This window comes from Alosa alosa, chromosome 6 (genome assembly GCF_017589495.1).
Source record: "Alosa alosa isolate M-15738 ecotype Scorff River chromosome 6, AALO_Geno_1.1, whole genome shotgun sequence".
In the NCBI taxonomy this organism is placed as follows: Eukaryota; Metazoa; Chordata; class Actinopteri; order Clupeiformes; family Clupeidae; genus Alosa; species Alosa alosa.
The window spans coordinates 2,110,593-2,128,705 of record NC_063194.1 but is presented as its reverse complement, the minus strand read 5'-3'; the positions used below and the strand labels follow the sequence as shown (position 1 = coordinate 2,128,705).

General features: G+C 42.0%; 3 protein-coding genes across 5 annotated transcripts; 1 reads left to right on the top strand and 2 right to left on the bottom strand.

Annotated features, from left to right (window-relative positions):
* asf1ba (anti-silencing function 1Ba histone chaperone) lies at positions 1-4,719 on the bottom strand. The gene is made up of 4 exons (XM_048247049.1): positions 4,260-4,719; positions 3,769-3,884; positions 3,206-3,382; positions 1-783 (listed from the first exon to the last, which is right to left on the bottom strand). The coding sequence occupies exons 1-4, from the start codon at positions 4,366-4,368 to the stop codon at positions 589-591; spliced, it is 597 nt and encodes a 198-aa protein (XP_048103006.1). The 5' UTR covers positions 4,369-4,719; the 3' UTR covers positions 1-588.
* Positions 4,720-6,511: 1,792 nt separating this feature from the next.
* On the top strand, positions 6,512-11,795 carry crb3a (crumbs homolog 3a). Of its 3 annotated transcripts, none has more exons than XM_048244765.1 (5): positions 6,512-6,816; positions 7,018-7,073; positions 7,424-7,609; positions 10,387-10,445; positions 10,596-11,795. In XM_048244765.1, exons 3-5 carry the CDS (start codon positions 7,522-7,524, stop codon positions 10,797-10,799), a joined length of 351 nt encoding a protein of 116 aa, XP_048100722.1. In that variant the 5' UTR covers positions 6,512-6,816; positions 7,018-7,073; positions 7,424-7,521; the 3' UTR covers positions 10,800-11,795. The 3 variants fall into 3 exon arrangements, with proteins under 3 accessions (XP_048100722.1, XP_048100721.1, XP_048100719.1); XM_048244764.1 differs by lacking the exon at positions 7,018-7,073 and adding an exon at positions 6,902-6,979; XM_048244762.1 differs by lacking the exon at positions 7,018-7,073 and having other exon boundaries at positions 6,512-6,979.
* Positions 11,796-12,567: 772 nt separating this feature from the next.
* On the bottom strand, positions 12,568-15,692 carry tubb4bl (tubulin, beta 4B class IVb-like). The gene is made up of 4 exons (XM_048245861.1): positions 15,498-15,692; positions 14,564-14,672; positions 14,213-14,323; positions 12,568-13,968 (listed from the first exon to the last, which is right to left on the bottom strand). The coding sequence occupies exons 1-4, from the start codon at positions 15,552-15,554 to the stop codon at positions 12,911-12,913; spliced, it is 1,335 nt and encodes a 444-aa protein (XP_048101818.1). The 5' UTR covers positions 15,555-15,692; the 3' UTR covers positions 12,568-12,910.
* Between the last annotated feature and the right edge of the window lie 2,421 nt (positions 15,693-18,113).

Genomic DNA, 18,113 nt, shown 5'->3' with positions numbered 1-18,113 from the left:
CCAGATATAACAAAACATGGTTTATTTGAAGACATAGAAAAAAAACACAGAGTATTAGATATACAGTATAATACACTTGACCACCCATACAAACCCAGTCACCTGCATCCTCCACTAAGGAAGAGTTGTTGGTAAATACAGACGGCCAATGAGGAAGAGTTGTTGGTAAATACGGACGGCCAATGAGGAAGAATGGTAAAGGCACACATTCACATTTAGCCCAACAGGCCACCTGCCCATTTCCTTAGTAAAGAGTAAAGACTTTAAGGTATAAATAAATATTTAAATTATAGATATGATTATCCCAAGATCGTAGCAGCTATGCTTGCTTCAATGTTCCCTAGTGCTTTTGCAATGAGGCTCTTGATACGATACATTCTTCAGCCAGAGGCGCACAACGTCTATCTGCTGTAAGTGCATACCAGCGGATAAAACAAACATACTGAAGAGGTTTGGGGGCTGTTAAGGCTTAGCTGGCTCAGTGTGTCTTTCAGGCAGCCACTCCTTTCTCACTTCTCAGGCTTGACTGCCTGGACTGAGTGAGGCCGTGGATGTGCTCCTGTGTCAGGTCTACATGCAGAGTCTGTCTTACATGCAGTCCATGGAGTTGTCTGGCATCATTCCAAGACCAAGGGGTGGCGCTTTGCCCCCAGCACAAGAGGGCATCGTGGTATTGGGGGCCGGATCCACATTCTCCAGATCCTCCATCTTCTCTGCACTCCCCTCCCAGTTGATGTGGAAGCGAGTTACACGTGGGTTGGAAGCCAGAATGTTCCTCTGGAGCTGAAAGAAAAAGCACAAAAAGTTGTTGTTCATGTTCTGTTTGCTATGGTGTGATGTCAAACATACAAACAAACTTAAGAAAATAAATGGAAAATAGCTATTTCCTGCTCCCAAATACAGGGTTTTTGCAGATAAACAAGATCATGGTTTGACTCAAAGGACTTTTATCACATTCATAGTGCGACAAGTATAAAAAATATGGAGGAAAATGAGAATTACTTGCAAAGTACCCATCCATGATTTCATTCAGATTTACAGAACTGTGTGCATGAAATAGTGCGTGTATGTGTTTCATGCATGCCCAACATTTTTGTCAGCCATCTTGAGCAGGTCACATAGTTTATAGTCCATGTGTGTGCGAGCACAGAACTTGCAACCAACTGAAATGTGTAGCATAAGTAAAATGTCAGTGTCTTCCCAGCTTTTGAGGTTTAACCAATCAATGGTACATTTTAAACTTAAGACCTCACAAAAACCCTGAAATAGGGTTTCTGGGTTCACTTTCTTTTTTATGTGGTCTATGTAACCTGTTATTATAGAGAGGTTTCGATCTATGGCATTTCCCCCACATTAGGCCTACATTGCTGTGTTCAAAGCTAGCACACACCAAGTCGAGGATTGGACATCTGAAAATGTCGGGCCTCTGAGAATCTACGGTTCAAATCAGTGTGATGTGTGCTGCATCATTGGCAACGACAAACCTCTGCTAGCTTGTATGCAGCTGATTCAGCATGTTGAATAGGCGTTGGAGCTGTTGGTAAAATGATTGCTCCGACTGGCTGTTTAATTTACCTATCTGTTGTCAAGAAGCACAGTGTAAGGAGATACAGTCCTGGCAGTGTTTTGCATCTGGATCTATTTATGTGGTTTCTACAGCAAGAGTAGGGTGAAAATGGTAAACAAGTGCAATAAGTGCTGCTCTGTTTACATTTTGTACATCTAGAATGTACACCACTCAGAATGTACTTGGTAGCTGACCATGGACAGTAGTTTTTGCAGGGGTGTTCCAGTGCAACTTTTCTGGCCTAGTACAGGCAACACAAGGCAACTTAACAGTCAGTCAGTGTCGCAGCTGATGCTTTGCCATGCAATAGCCATGATACTGCTGACAATGACATGAGCAGTTTTTAAAACCATACCTGTACCTATAACCTGGACACTGCTCAGTGTTGCGTTCAGGTGTTTGTCAGTTATTGATACAGCTGATAACTTGATGTATGAGGATGGATATGGACAACTTATCAAGAAGATATAATATTAAAGTCTATAACATCCTTATAAGATCTAAAAGATAAAGTGTATGGCTGTCATAAATAGCTGTAAAACCTCAAAGGACAAACAGCATTAATATACAGTACAGTCATTTTATCCAAGAACACAAATGCATAGTACAGGTAAGGGAGGTTTTTCCGTTGGCACTTGTGGCCAAGCCAAGGTGTAACACGCCAATCTCTTTCCATTACAACTTTGACTGTGCCACACCGTGCTGAGCTGGTCCACTCATTTTGGACTTAATCCTGAGCTGGGCCAAAGCCATACCAAGTCTGCCTCCAAACATGCTAAGTGACTTGGAAACAACCATCAATTTTGTAGCTCAGTCATTATCCAGTTCAGTCAGTTTTCCACTGACTTTCCACTGTTTCAAGGTGGCTTCGAAATGAGTCTACTTAGAATGAATCGTACAATATACCGACCAAAGATTTCAGAGTACCTGCGTAGCATTCAAGAACCTTTTTTTTGAGTGGGAGATGAATAAATGGACATTGAATAAGCAACGTTAGGCTAACCACAACCACTCAGTAGCAGTAAAGCTAATTACCAGATATACATCAATTCTACGTAGACATATAATATATAATATGAATATTATTTGCATTAATGTATTTTTGCAAGTACACTTTAAACTGCAACCCTGATATTCCATGACACTGCCCCACAAATGATACAATTTCATGACTTTCCATGTCTGGAATAGACTCTATCAAATTTCCATGATATTCCAGAAATTCCATGACCCGTGGGAACCCTGGAGTCACTGTCAGAAGTATTGACAATTTGACTGCATGTTAATCAGATAAGAGATTGGTTCCCAATAGAATTCACAATTGAATTGAATCATAATTGAAGAAATCCGGGATATGTAAAGATCAGAACTACCTCAGCAACCATAAGATTCAGTCATGCTCCGGTCAGATGTCGTATTAGGGTAACACAAAGTCATAGTCTGTGGACCCCCTAAAATAGCCTCGGCCATCCCCTGGTCACCCTCATGCCACTTCCACTGCTTGATATCACTTCAATTTGGGAAGGTCGTTTTAAACATTTGAAGCAAGAAGTCAAGGGTTGCCTAAAAATATAAGGCAGAACTGTGGTGTTATATTATGAGTTCACAGAGTGTTGTGTGAATTGATGCCAATACTACCTGTGAGTAGTCTGGCTTGATTGGTGGATTTTCCCGCAGCTCAGGATCAGTGTACTCATTGTTCACATAGTAGCCAATGCGGATGAACTCCTGTCCACGGTATGTACAGGTGATCAGGACAACAGTAACGCCTACTGCATCACTCTCTGGTATGAAAGAAGGGTTTGCAGCCTCTGCCTGGTAAAAAAAAAAAAAGGATAAAAAAAAAACTTTAGCCCGCCAGGTAAACTGGCTGAACTCGTACAATTGGGTATAAGGGAGCCATCAGTTAGCGCAAGCTGAAGGAAAGCAAAACATGATGGGGACATCAAAGTCAAAGTCAAAGTCTGCTTTATTGTCAATTTCAAGACATACAAAGAGATCGAAATTGCGTTTCCTACTATCCCACGGTGGAGACAAGACATATTTTACCAATTAGGTCCACAGACAAACATAACATTCAAGTAAACAATATAAAAAGTAAAAATAAGAAGGCACATACAATGAAGAAATAAGAGCAGCAAAATTTGGTAGAAATTGTGCAATTGTGCATACAGTAGACAGTCAATATAATCAATACTCACCTGAAACACAAACACGTGTCTCCCAGCTGGTACAGGACCAACCAGCACGGAGTCAAGAGTCTGATCATATTCCTCACTCTCTGCTGAGCCAACATATATTATCTTCCATTCCAGGTCTTCAATACCGAAAACGCATTTGAAATAGACACCATAACACGGGTTAACCTTTGCAGCATGATGTGTTAACGTTCCAGGACTAACAATTGTCCATCAAGGTGTAATTTCTCTTGTCACAATACATATATGTTTTTATTTTGACTAATAATCAAATCAAATTCCAAAAGAATTCAAATCAACGTTAACGGGAACTTCAGTGGCATTCTGGCTAATACTAGCCAAGATAATGTTCCTCTCCCGCCACGAACATCATCTTGGAGGGAAAGAGGGAATTTCTAACGTCATGGCTGGCAAGCACAATAAAGTCGCATTGGCCTGTATCAAATATACTCTGCATGTTTTTTTTTTATCAGGTAACGATATGTTTTGCTCACCTTCGGGTAGATCTTCCATGCACTCAAATGTAATTTCAAACTGAAAAGGGTTTCCGAAAAGACTTGGATTGTCCAAAACAGCAACATTGAGAACCTGGACCTTCGCCATTAGTCTGGCGAGTAGCTAGTTAAAATTGCGTTTAACGTTTAACTGAACAAACCTAAAGGATGGCTGTCAATGCAGTTAGTTAATTAAACAAAACGTTTCTCCAGGAGTTAGCAAGGCCACTAGTTAGTTTCGTTAGCTAGCTAATAATAGCTAGTTAGCAAGGTGACAGACAGACCTGGCCGGTTAAACAGCTGGTTGGTTAGCAGACAAACCAATACATCTACGAGCTTTCTGAAGGAGATCGTCTAACGTTAGATAACAATACACTTTGGTTTAACAGTACTACAACAGAAACTATGACCCTTCTACGGTCTTTCTTTCTCCCGGAGCTGTACAGTCCTCCCGCCGACTACGAACATAAGCAAGCGCACATAAAAAAAGAGCTAATTAATCTAATTTCTGATTGGCTGGATTTGCCATGACCCCGTAATACGGCCATTTGGATTGGCTAAAAATTGGCAAGCGTTATCCAATTGGAGCATTTCACAACGAGGAATCAGATTGGGTCGTTCCTTAAAAACAATTCTCCACTTTTTATGTAAGATTGTTCTCTTAAAGGAGAATTCCGGTGTGATATTGACCTAAAGTGTATCGAAACATGATACCGAGTGTGAATGTATGTCTCATAGCCCATCTCGGCTTGTCCCCTGCCCTCCAAAATCTGGCGCTAGTTAGCCGATGCTACCAACATCTTTTTCAATAGTGGTGCTTCGGCATCGGGCTAGCCATGCAAATAAATCACTGTTTTACACCCATTTACGAGGCTCAATGTATCTCCACACTTCATATTCAATAATTCAGTGGAAATGCATGGATTCCAGTTGCTGCTACTGGAAGAAACTGGAATCCATGCATTTCCACTGAATTATTTTTGGAATCTGATCCCTTATCATACCTGTTCATTCTTACTGCGTTCTTTCGAATTTATCGTGACTAAATTCAAGATGGCTGCAAACGTTAAACTTCGTGGAAGATACTGTCTGTATAAATCGTCTTGTAAGTAAACTACCAGTGCTTTTTCAAAGTTCTCAATGTCTCGTTTTAAATGTCAGGGCCCTAGGAAGTCTACCAATGAAGTGTGGAGATACATTGAGCCTCGTAAATGGGTGTAAAACAGTGATTTATTTGCATGGCTAGCCCGATGTCGGGCACCACTACTGAAAAAGTTGTTGGTAGCATCGGCTAACTAGCGCCAGATTTTGGAGTGCAGGGGACAAGTCGAGATGGGCTATGAGACATACGTTCACACTCGGTCTCATGTTTCAATACACTTTAGGTCAATATCACACCGGAATTCTCCTTTAATACCTGACTGTTTGAGAAGTGGGAGTGTAGATTTTAAAAAATATTTTACAATTATATATGAATCTATATTATATTAAATATATAATGATATATTATATTATATCTGATACTAGTAATGTTGTGGACCATTAGGCCTACTACACAAAAAATGCTCCATCTATCATTTCCAAAGAGCTTAATTTCCAAAATCCGCCCAAGATGATGTTATCATAGCTTTTCATTTTAAGCAGTTTTCAGTGTCAGTGATAACATTGCTGACATGTGTTCTGCTGACAATAATATGAGTCAATGGGTGGGAAAGAATATTCAGACAACACCCTCAAGATCCATTTCAGTCTGTCACTCATGAGCTATTTGTATGCCAAACCTTATTGCTACCTTTTTTTCTTGATAATTATTCTGTGGTTGTTAAATAAACAGGGAGATTATGTGAAAGTATACGGTGTACTATTTCCAGTATAATGACTGCCATAGCACGCACCATTTGGTTAAGAAGTGTGACACTAGGCTATCCCAAGAAACGAGTATTTTGCATTCATATATACTGACCACTGTTTTAGCCTGAATTTGAGATAGCAAATGCAATTTGGACCAGAAAGGGATTAACAGAGCACACTGCGATTAGTCGTGCTCCTGGAATTTTAAGAATTCTTGCTTTCCTAATTGTCCAGAATATCATGCTAAACCACTGGGGGGCGCAACATGCCATTGTAATACATGAATTTAGTAATTGGAGGGCAAAACGCACTATGGTATGACGCTTAAAACAATAGCATTTACTTGCTGTCCTTTGTGGAACTAGAAAAAGTTTAGTGTGAGCCAAACGCATTTTGAAATGTTCGTCTCAAGTCTCCACGGTGATGGATGAGAGTAGCGCTCCAGTGCGCACAGCGAGCAGGTGGATTGCAGTCGGCTCAAAGTGCACACAAAGACATGTCTGTATCGGCCTTGCAACAGGTTGAACATTGGGCTCAGGTACTGTAACGTGAGCCTGCGTCATGTGATCACCACAGGGACGACCAGAGGAGGAGGAAAAAACTGTTTTACATAGGTCGGTCTCGGCATTTCTTTTTTTTGGGGGGGGAAAGAAAGAAATTTTGCTTCAACCAGATCTGTGTAGGCTATAAAGGCTACTCAACAGAGGTTAGTAAATGTCCTATATATGTACTAATGCAAGTTAATTATATGCCAGAACTCCTTCGATTGAATTTAAATTATCGGTCGCAAGGCGGAAGCGGCATTTTTTCTTCATATCATTCAGAAGGATAACCATCACCATTGGATAGAGCTAATTCTACGTGAACAGGTATTGATATAATTCATTCCTTTAATTTGATTCTTCAGCATTTGTCCATGGGCATTTCTTATCCGGATGGTAGCCAACTGGTCAGTCAGCGCAGGTCAGTTTCAGTTGACTTTAACCCTACTGGTCACTTGTTTGGGCCACTCCATAAATAGCCTAGTTCATTTTATGCTTGCTTTTATAAACAGAATGTGAATCAGCATCATAAGTTATTCGTTACGCCGTTGCGCCGTTATCCTCTATTTACCTCTGGTTTGTTGCTAGGCTATTATTAGCAGGTCAGGGTGCCATGCTGGACAAAGATTAACTTGTTTCTTTTTGGACATTTGGTTTTGAAAATTGTTGAGATATAGTTTATGAGAGAGAGATGGGTGTTATAAGAGAGATGTATTTTCCTCAGTTTTAGTACATTCTCAACTCTATAAACATATTTCTCATTTCTCACAGGGTGGCAACGGCTGAGATTATTGAAAAAATGGCATGAACCTGATTCTTGGACACAGAAAGCCGACCCACAGAGTTGAGGGGTGGCAGAAAAACTGAAAATGACACTTGGGCCAGACACAATACCACATTTTGGGCTGGTGGCAGGTGGTGTTCTCCTGCTCTTCCTGAAGAATAGCTCTGCTAGAGGTAAGTCATGCCTGGCCCCTCCACCATTTCATTGCTGGAATTTAATCTTAACCACCCAAGAAGGCACTCACTCCCACAGGCTTGGCAGTTGAGGAGCATAGGGCTGGGAGGGCGTGTACTGTGCAGTAAAGTTTTTTCAGTCTTCAACTTCACTATCCACTATTTCCTGTTCTGTTTTTTTAGTTCCAGTCACTGACAGGCATCAACATGTCAACAAGTTGCAGGAACATTCAAGGATGTGGGAAGGCAATGTGGTCCTGAAAACAGGAATAAGGCACTTTACACTCTACATTCCGTAGATAAATATTATATTATTCACCCAATATGTGGGTCCCTACTGCACTTTGGTCAGTGTCAGTCCTGTTATCTTTCATTTAAAATATGCATCTCATGTACTGGAATTAAGGAACTAAGCAAACAACAATAACAGCAATACAAACTTTGCTGTCTTGACTAAGATGCCACTTCCGTCCTTGAGCTCTTTGACCATTTACCTTAGGTGAATGATTAACTACTAATCTGTCTCCAAACAACCCTCCAACCACCATATGGTTTTGCCACAAAGTCACTGAGAGTTCAGATCTCCTCAAGCTTCCCCTACACCTAGGCCCATGTCCAGAAGTGGTTTCCAAAAGTCACACACAGGTTCTGTTGTTGCTTCTGCTTTCTTTCTCGCATATCCCATTTGATGTGGTCACTGAGCACAGTGCAATCGCAGACTGATCACATGGCCAGAGGCATGGAGAGAAAAGCTACTAAGTTGAGAAGTGGCTTGGTCACTGTAGAAACCTGAAGGGCATGGGCTAGATTAGGTCTGCGAGTCTAATCACATTTTGTCAGATTCAGTGAATTGTTCCTCGCTGTACTTAAGTTTTCCGTTGTTTGATGTGTGTAATAATAAAAAAAAACAGTATTCATACACACTCCTGGTTCTGTAAATGGGTAACAAAGCAGCTCAGACCAAGCCAGACACAATTCCACCCAATTCCATTTCAAAGGATTTAACCTTTATCCAAAATCACTGACTAAGTATAAGTATATATACTCTTGATCCCATGAGGGAAATTTGGTCTCTGCATTTATCCCAATCCGTGAATTAGTGAAACACACTCAGCACACAGTGAACACACAGTGAGGTGAAGCACACACTAATCCCGACGCAGTGAGCTGCCTGCAACAACAGCGGCGCTCGGGGAGCAGTGAGGGGTTAGGTGCCTTGCTCAAGGGCACTTCAGCCGTGCCTACTGGTCAGGGTTCGAACCGGCAAGTCCGGTTACAAGTCCGAAGCGCTAACCAGTAGGCCACGGCTGGCCCAACGACTGACTGTACAGTCATTTAGAAATCCTCCAAATGTCTCCAAATGTACATTTCTCTCAAAAAATAAGAAAATTCGAATAGGTGTAGATTTCTTTTCTGTGTATATTGAAGGAAAGTGCAGTCATTTTGTGTGACACACCCTTTGAAAGAGTTGCAGTTCCTATCTAGTTTTTTTTTAAAATTATTACTGTGACTCAGAATGGCAAGGTAAGAAGCCCTCCTCTTGTAGGACTATTTTGATTTCTGTGATGTAGGCTGTGTTAATATGTTTGTATGGGGATGTTGAATTACGTTAGGTTCTTCTAAGTAGTTGCAAAGATTTAAGTATGAGTCTTTGCATATGGATTTGTTGTACTGTATTAGGTTATGTGCAATAAACACTAAGGGCTAAATTTTAGCAATCTGAAACGCTTGGTCAGAGATGCAAGGTTTAAGGCGTGTCCACTCCACATTCGCTAATTTAACAGTGTGATTTTGTAATCAGACGCCAGGCACATTGTTCAAAAGGGTTGTTCTTATGTTTCTTAATCAGTCATTGGTGTGTTTTGGGCGTAACATCCTTTAAACCAATGAGAGTGACATCTGTCATTTCCTTTAAGAGCAAGCAGCGAAACATCAGACAGCGTGTCGGTATTTTGACAGAGCGCATCTTAAGGAATCTACTTGCACACGAGAGATTCCACTAAACCTTGCTTTAAAAATCTGTGTGTGACTAGAGTATAGCCTACATGCATCTGCATTCGCTTATTATTTGAACTCATAGGCAAAGGGAAACTAACTTCACCGTGGTGTCATAGGCAACAGCAAAACACAGTTATTTACTTTCACTATTGAGGGGTTACAATCGAAAACAAGCAACACTTACCCTAATAATGTTCGAATGACTGAATAAAAATCCTAAGGATATTTGTCCTGCAGACGTGTCATTTGGGACTTGTTACTAAGGGCTGCTTACGTCTCGCTTTATATGCGCATTTCGTTTTAGACCAGGTTTTTCTTGGTTAGTGGCGTAATGATTTTAAGAGGGTGTAAGATACTAATTTTTGTATCATGTGCCTGACCACACTTATTTTTTTTAATTGACACGCCTGTGGGCACAATGTTCAATTGAAGTGGAGTGCATGGCGAAAAAGTCATCACTGAATTGGGTGTAAGATACGAACAAGGCTTGGCGCCACGTTACACCGGGTGTACGATAGGGCCCAATGTGAGTGAAGTGAAGTGTTCCAGTACTCATAGCCACCAGTCCATCCTTCCTCTCTGAATTGTATTCATGTGTAAAGTTATTATCTGGCAGTGTCTGCGTCTCTGTTTCATGATTGGTTAAGACACAAATTTGTTTTTCATATAGCTAGTTTGTATCTGATTGCTGGAGTAAGTAGCTGATTTCGGGTGGAAATGTTCCATATTCAGCATGTTTCGTGTTCAGCATGTTTGACCAATTCACTAATTTTCCACAGCTGGAAATGCTACAGTCATCAGTGGTCTATCCAGAAATGCAAATACCACAAGCCCCCAGGTGAGTACAGAGCCTATGTTCTTTGTTGATGTTTTTGTTGTGACTGACACTAAAAATCTCATCTCTTAATCTCTATTCGGTGCAGTTTTTCCCATTCATGCCCTACTGTAGTAGTCTTCTCACATTGATCTCCTGTGTTTTGTTTTACAGGATGTTGTAGTCATCGTGGTTCCCATAGTGGTGCTGGGTCTGCTAGCCATCATCGCTGCAGTCTTGGCATATCTCTTCATTGTGGTGAGGAAAAAGAGGCAGACGGAGGGCACGTATCGGCCGAGTGCCGAGGAGCAAAGCGGGGCACACAACGCAGCCGTGCCCGATGCCCTCAAACTACCCAAAGAGGAACGGCTGATCTAATGCACTAGCAGGACTCTCAGCACTGCTACCATCCGAGTGAAGTCACAGTTTGCTTCCAAAAGGGAGTTGTGCCTTCATCCAAATAGGTTCTGTAGCGGCTGCTGGACTACAGTGGAGTGTCAGTAAAGACACAGAGACAGCTGTGCATGGATTGAGAAATATTCATGTGATGTCATCAGACTGCTCGCTATTAAAGCGGAGATATGATAGAAGCGTACGCTGTCATCGTCCACCTCACATGCTTTCCAAGAGGCTACCTACAGATGTGATGTCATTCCTAGCCTTATGATACAAGGAATTGACGTAGGGTTGGTCACTGGTGACTAGAGGTGGAAATCTTCAACACTGACCAGAAGGATCATTTTATAGAAGGATAACACTTAACAAAATGTACCCTGTGGGTAAGCTTAAGCTTGAAGGACCGCAAGAGGAGATTCTTGTGGTACTAAAGAACAGATGTTCTTCATGTAAAGTCCTGTTTTGGGATTCCTGTGGCACTAGCCTAACTGTTTTAAGTAGCTATAGTAACTGCTGCTAGTGAGCCAGTGCTTGTGAGATACACACAAACTGCACATAAACATTTCATGCTGGTTATTTGGGATGTGTTGAAACCCAAATTACAGTTTTTACTAAACAACTTTACTTAAATATTTCAAATGTTTAATTATTTTTGACTTTTTTAGAGATATGATTGGCGTTTAATGTATGTGATGTGACACTAATGGTCTTCATAGTAATGGGAATCTCATTGGCAAGTTTCATGTATCATAATTTGAATGTAGTAGTAAGTAGAAATGTGGTGTTTACACTTTAATCGTTTTACCATTAATTTCAATCAGACATTTCTTGATAACTATCAATAAATGCACAAACCTTGTGCAGTTTACTAAAACTACGACTTAGGAATTACTCCGACACTTTATCTTATTCAGCTGTAATTACAATGTGATCTCCATCTAATTTGTGAATGTTATATTAAATGTAATTTTTATCAAATCAGAACTGGCATTCCTATTTGTGTTTGTCACAGTACTTTATAGAACAATTTTATTTTTTTAAGCCTTTGGACCTTTGTGTTAACCTAAGCTTAAAATGGTTTGTTTGCTAAATATCCTATTAAATCTGGATATATTTGCCCAGTTAGATTTATACTGTTGATGACCAATAGTAAGATATTTTTGTCGTTTTTATATATTGGCATCTGTTTATAAGTGCAGAAGTTTTAGTTACCAAGTAGTAGTAGTTCATGTGAGTGGTGAGTGGATGCTAAGTGCCATTAGATTGTGATGCGCAGATGCAGCTACACTTATAATACCTTTGTAAGCATTGTTGTTTTATCTCAACAACGTTGTAATCTTTTTCTGTGTGTTAAATTAAAACATCCACTTAAAGTCAGCCAAAATTAATTATAGGCTATGGCAACCCATAATAAGGTAATGTGATGAATCCATATGATGGATGTCGTACATCTCCATCTAGTGGTGGTCTTAAGAAATTTTCATCTCTGGTCTTGTAAACCAGTGGCAGCACTAAAATATGAATCCATTCCTTTAAAACCTGGTACAGGTAAATGCGTTTGTGAATACAGCTCTTGGGTAAATTCAAGTTAATGATAACGTATTCAGTGTAAAACAATTACAGTTTGCCTATGTGAGATGTACATTTCAACTGTTTTCCATTAAAATTAAATTAAATTAAAAATGTAATAGCATTTATTTTATTACTAAATTATAATTAAATCAACATACATAAAACACAAAAGGCCTTGTTTTTAGAATTAGCCTTTAATCAGGTTCACATGGACAGTTGTTACATATCCAAATCTGAAGGCTTCAAAGTTAAAATAGTTTGATTTTCACTTCTGCAAGGCAATGAGTGGGCAATGTGGTGCAGCAGTGCATTCACAACATACAAAAACACAATGATGAATTAAATAGAAAGTTCAAAATTCTGCAAAACATCAAGATTTATTAAATGGGAGTAAACATGATTGTGAATGAAGTTCACTGAGGGGACTATGGGGGGGACATCTGTTCCCATGGAGGAAAGCAGAAGGATGGAATTAGGATGGAGTGATGGGGGGAGGGGTGGAACTCTGGTTGAGCGGAGATTTAGGCGACCTCCTCTTCGCCCTCCTCCTCGAATTCGCCCTCCTCGGCGGTGGCATCCTGGTACTGCTGGTACTCGGACACCAGGTCGTTCATGTTGCTCTCGGCCTCGGTGAACTCCATCTCATCCATGCCCTCGCCTGTGTACCAGTGGAGGAAGGCCTTTCGGCGGAACATGGCGGTGAACTGCTCGGAGATGCGCTTGAACAGCTCCTGGATGGCGGTGCTGTTGCCGATGAAGGTGGCGGCCATCTTGAGACCACGTGGGGGGATGTCACAGACGGCCGTCTTCACGTTGTTGGGGATCCACTCGACAAAGTAGCTGCTGTTTTTGTTCTGGACATTGAGCATCTGCTCGTCCACCTCCTTCATGGACATGCGGCCGCGGAAGACGGCGGCCACTGTGAGGTAGCGCCCATGGCGTGGGTCGCAGGCAGCCATCATGTTTTTGGCATCGAACATCTGCTGGGTCAGCTCAGGCACTGACAGAGAGCGGTACTGCTGGCTGCCTCGGCTGGTGAGGGGGGCGAAGCCGGGCATGAAGAAGTGCAGGCGAGGGAAGGGCACCATGTTGACGGCGAGCTTGCGGAGGTCAGCGTTGAGCTGGCCAGGGAAGCGCAGGCAGGTGGTGACGCCGCTCATGGTGGCCGACACGAGGTGGTTGAGGTCGCCATATGTGGGCGTGGTCAGCTTGAGAGTGCGGAAGCAGATATCGTAGAGGGCCTCGTTGTCGATGCAGTAGGTCTCGTCGGTGTTCTCCACCAGCTGATGGACGGATAGTGTGGCGTTGTAGGGCTCCACCACTGTGTCTGACACTTTTGGCGAGGGCACCACGCTGAAGGTGTTCATGATGCGGTCGGGGTACTCCTCACGGATCTTGCTGATGAGCAGGGTGCCCATGCCCGAGCCAGTGCCACCGCCCAGGGAGTGGGTGAGCTGGAAGCCCTGCAGGCAGTCGCAGCTCTCGGCCTCTTTCCTCACCACATCCAGGACAGAGTCAACCAGCTCAGCTCCCTCAGTGTAGTGGCCCTTGGCCCAGTTGTTTCCAGCACCACTCTGGCCTATGATATGGAACATTATTCCACACAAATGAAGGCTTGGGCATTCAACTAGAACTATTACTAAAACTGAATCATCACTGAGACACTAGGGCATGCTAAGGCCTAATGTATCATGTTCACTGAAGACTCAAAGAAGATTCAAAGCTTTGTGTTTTTTTTTTACAATTTCTGTAAGTGGGTCATTTTAAATGGATATCAACTGAAATGAATACAGAGGGTATTTGAGAAAGGTGCCATTATTCACCAAAGACGAAGTTGTCGGGCCTGAAGATCTGACCGAAGGGACCCGATCGGACAGAGTCCATGGTACCAGGCTCCAGATCCACCAGGATGGCACGAGGAACATACTTCCCACCTGACAGGACCGACACAAATATCTACCATTACTCCCCTTCTAGCATAACATAACTGTTCTTAAAATATACCTATTTATCTTTTTAAACGAAATAACAATATTAAGTAAGTTAACAACAATATAAAATACTACAGGAATTGAGGACGACGACACATAAATATAGCTGATTTATTCACTAATTTAGTTGATTCTTAAGCCAAAAAAAAGAAAAGAAAAACATGCAATAAGAAATGTACACACCTGAGGCCTCATTGTAATAAACACTTATCCTGTCTAGCTGGAGGTCGCTGTCTCCATGGTATGTGCCGGTTGGGTCGATGCCGTGTTCATCGCTGATCACCTCCCAGAACTGAGGCGGAGGAGAGGAAAGGCGAAGATTAGGACATACCGTATTTTCATACTCGCATGCAAAAATCGAAAATCCTCATGCTGCAGGATTATCCAACCGAAAAGCACGAATGTTTGAGCAAATTATACGTTAATGGATGACTAGCCTACAAATGAATGGTACTGTCTGTCCTTTAGTGGGGGATGGATGGTGCAAAAGACTCCCAAGCGTATTCGAGGTTTCCCCATGTTCATATAAACTATAAGCTTTAAGTTACTATTTTCTCTTTCCTAATTTAAAAACATGTAAACCCCCAATTATTCTGTTCATTTTGTTGCGCGCGATTGAACCCTGAGAAAATAGGTCATTCTGCAAAAGGATGCTTACTCATGTAATAACAATGCAATTGATCTCCCTGATTCCTTCACAGTGTTGTATAACTGGTAGATATAAATATTGGGCTGTAATTATGCTACAATTATCATATAACTCACAACCACGCAAAGACAATATGGCCAACATTACCAATATTGCCTGGTTGTATAAAAAACGGGTGTCTTTTCATTAAAGTGGGATGAACCATTAGGCTACTTTTATTTCATCGAATAGGCTAAATCTACACTTGTCTCCTACCTAATTCTGCTAAATTCTCATTTCAGTCTTGTCTGAAACTTCCAATAGCCTACTTGCATTGGAATTCTGGAACATTCTTATGGGCCGATTAGGCTACCTATAGCTTTTGCCCTGAGTAGCGGCTTTTCGTGTGATCACGCCCACGACACCGTGCAGCTCATCTTTGCGAGAAAAAAACGCAAAATAACACAAAAACGCAGTCTTTCAGCCTACCTTTGCACCGATCTGGTTACCGCACTGGCCGGCTTGCAGATGCACGATTTCGCGCATGGTGCCGCAGAAAAGTCAAGATGTTCGCGTGGACAAGAGACTTAAAAACAGCTTGCACAAAGCGTCTCAGCTGGAATGCCCCTATTCTCTCTCCGTGGCTTGAGTCCCGTACGCTTGGAGAGATTGCGCCCGCCTCTCTCGCCACGACTGGGCCGAATCCGTGGTGCAACATGACGTCATCGCCATGGTAACCAAGGACCGGAGGAGAGAAGGAGGACCTTGGGCTCGTGGAGACACCGGATAGGATGCTGTGATTTGCACTCCAATAGTAATTTAGGAGACTATGCTCCGGAGGGATGGAACTATGGTTTGATGTGCGTTTACGTTAGGAAATGGCTGTGCCAAAGGTTTATATAATAAGATGGTTGGAGTATTTTTTTTAGCCTTAGTGTAGTAAGGGTTCAGCAAGTTCATATCAATGCTAAGCCTCAAGGTTACAGTGGCGCTAACATCTGTCACAGAAAGGCAAAATAAAGAGAAATGACTGTGCAAGTGACCCAGTGTAGCTTACTGAAGGCCTTTTTTGTCAAGCGTTTTGCTGGTAGAAGGTTGGCGTGCTTGGCTTGGAGTAAATGTTTCTATTCATTAATTCGTTCATTCTTTGCATTTTATGCATGGGATTTTGGATGGTCAATGCAATACTTTACTGTTTTTCTATTTTGATCTGAGGGTAGGTTGTGGTTAGTGAATTCTACCTTAAATATTTCCATTTTTAGAGCTATGATGACCCTCCAGATGTATTAAGGGCCCCCCACTAATTGTCATATATGTGGGAGGGGGGGTTTGGGGGTCCTCCCCCTGAACATTTTTAATTAGTTTGATGTGATTTCCTGTATTCTGGTGGATTTTGGGGATGGCCAATACTAAATTCAATCAGATTCATAGCCTACATCCTGATTTGTTGATATTGAGGCAATGATTCCATGCAAAGGCTTGGGCTTCAGGGCCCCCTGACCCCTTGGGCCCCTGGGCCTAGGCCCGGTAGGCCCGTGCAGTAATCCATCCCTGTGACCCTCTCCAGTGTTGTAATGTAACGGAGTACAAATACTTCGTTACTGTACTTAAGTAGGCATTTCACGTATCTGTACTTTACTTCGCTATTTAAATTTATGTCAACTTTCACTTTTACTCCACTACATTTCCTAGATAAAATGTATACTTTTACTCCGTTATATATCCACTAAGCATCTTCGTTACTCGTATAAAATTAGAAGAAATGTGTGCGACTGCAATAAGGGAGGTTTGGCGAATCACTGCTCCTAGATTGCATTACGCACGCTCCGCGCTCTATTTCAGCGCTTGTTTGTTGCTAAAGGAGGAGGGAGGAGGACGCACAACTGAAACCGCCATGGAAGCACGAGCAGGAGCACCTAGTGGAGGACCTCGCGTTATCATAGACGACCACCCCGACGATAGTGGTGAACTCAGTGAACAGGGTAGTGGTGAAGAGAACGTCATACACCCGTGGCCGTATTTGCAAGAAATGTTTCTGTACATTGGCAACTTTCTGTGTAGCTGAACACTCCGCTACCTGCCGCAGCGGCCTGTGAAAGGCTATTTAGCATCGCAGGACTTGTCTTCAGTCCAGGAAGAGTAAGACTGAATTAGGCCCGGGGTGGGTAATCGGGAGAATTCCCGGTGGGCCGCTTCACTTTTGGGCTGGTCGAGGAAAAAAATATTGACATTTGTCACGTTAGTCTATCTTTTCTTAAAGTAGGACACGTTCCGCACTCTGTGCATGACACCAATGCCTCTGCATGGGTTGTAGCCTACGTGAGGGAGTTCTCCCCTCCCAAAAAGAGTTGGTTGGGTCCATATAGCCCGTCTTTTCCAAAAGTTTTCTCAGATACCGATAGCTGAGCCGGCCCTACAGTAGGCTAGAAACAAGCGTCAGGAAGAATGGATGGTAGAAAGAGGCCAGGAGAGACTGAGCAGAAGATCTACCTGAAGTTCATACAAAAGTGAAATTTCTTGATGAGTGAGATTAACCTAACCTGGGAACCCTGAATATGCTTTATGCTTTACCATAAAAAAGCCAAAATAAAGTTCACAATAAAAGTTCAAAATGAAACCGCTTGCTTTTTACTTTTTACTTTTACTTCAAATACTTACATTAAATATCAGAAAATTACTTTTGATACTTAAGTACAGTATATATCAGATACTTTAAGACTTTTACTTAAGTAATATTCTAAAAGGTAACTTTCACTTCTACCAAAGTCTTTTTCTAGTACGATACTTGTACTTTTACAAGTATTGCTTTCTAGTACTTTATACAACACTGACCCTCTCCCCACTTAAGGTAATGACTAATTTGTCTGTGTAGGCCCGACGGGAGAGCCGTTAGTCTTAAGGATCAATATGGTGCTTCGAGGCAGAGCACCAAAGGATGCCGGAGGAGGACCAAATATAGCTTCTTCTCCCTGCTGTTGTTAGCAACTTACACAACTGATAGAGCACGGGCACGGGCACTCTTACAGGCACCTCCTGCAGAGAAAAGAACCTGTTATATACTTACAGCATTTTTAATACACAAGGTAGTTCAGGGTGCTTTTACAA

Bases quoted from the DNA above. Each gene is read 5' to 3' on its own strand.
- asf1ba (XM_048247049.1), bottom strand. From the start codon at position 4,368: ATGGCGAAGGTCCAGGTTCTCAATGTTGCTGTTTTGGACAATCCAAGT. The intron at 3,383-3,768 runs GTGAGTATTGAT...TTTTTTTACCAG, and splicing joins GACACGTGTTTGTGTTTCAG to GCAGAGGCTGCAAACCCTTC. The intron at 784-3,205 runs GTAGTATTGGCA...TTTTTCTTTCAG, and splicing joins TCAAGCCAGACTACTCACAG to CTCCAGAGGAACATTCTGGC.
- crb3a (XM_048244765.1), top strand. From the start codon at position 7,522: ATGACACTTGGGCCAGACACAATACCACATTTTGGGCTGGTGGCAGGT. The intron at 7,610-10,386 runs GTAAGTCATGCC...AATTTTCCACAG, and splicing joins GAAGAATAGCTCTGCTAGAG to CTGGAAATGCTACAGTCATC. The intron at 10,446-10,595 runs GTGAGTACAGAG...TTTGTTTTACAG, and splicing joins CAAATACCACAAGCCCCCAG to GATGTTGTAGTCATCGTGGT.
- tubb4bl (XM_048245861.1), bottom strand. From the start codon at position 15,554: ATGCGCGAAATCGTGCATCTGCAAGCCGGCCAGTGCGGTAACCAGATC. The intron at 14,673-15,497 runs GTAGGCTGAAAG...CCTCCGCCTCAG, and splicing joins GTAACCAGATCGGTGCAAAG to TTCTGGGAGGTGATCAGCGA. The intron at 13,969-14,212 runs GTGAATAATGGC...TCCATATCATAG, and splicing joins GCCCGACAACTTCGTCTTTG to GCCAGAGTGGTGCTGGAAAC.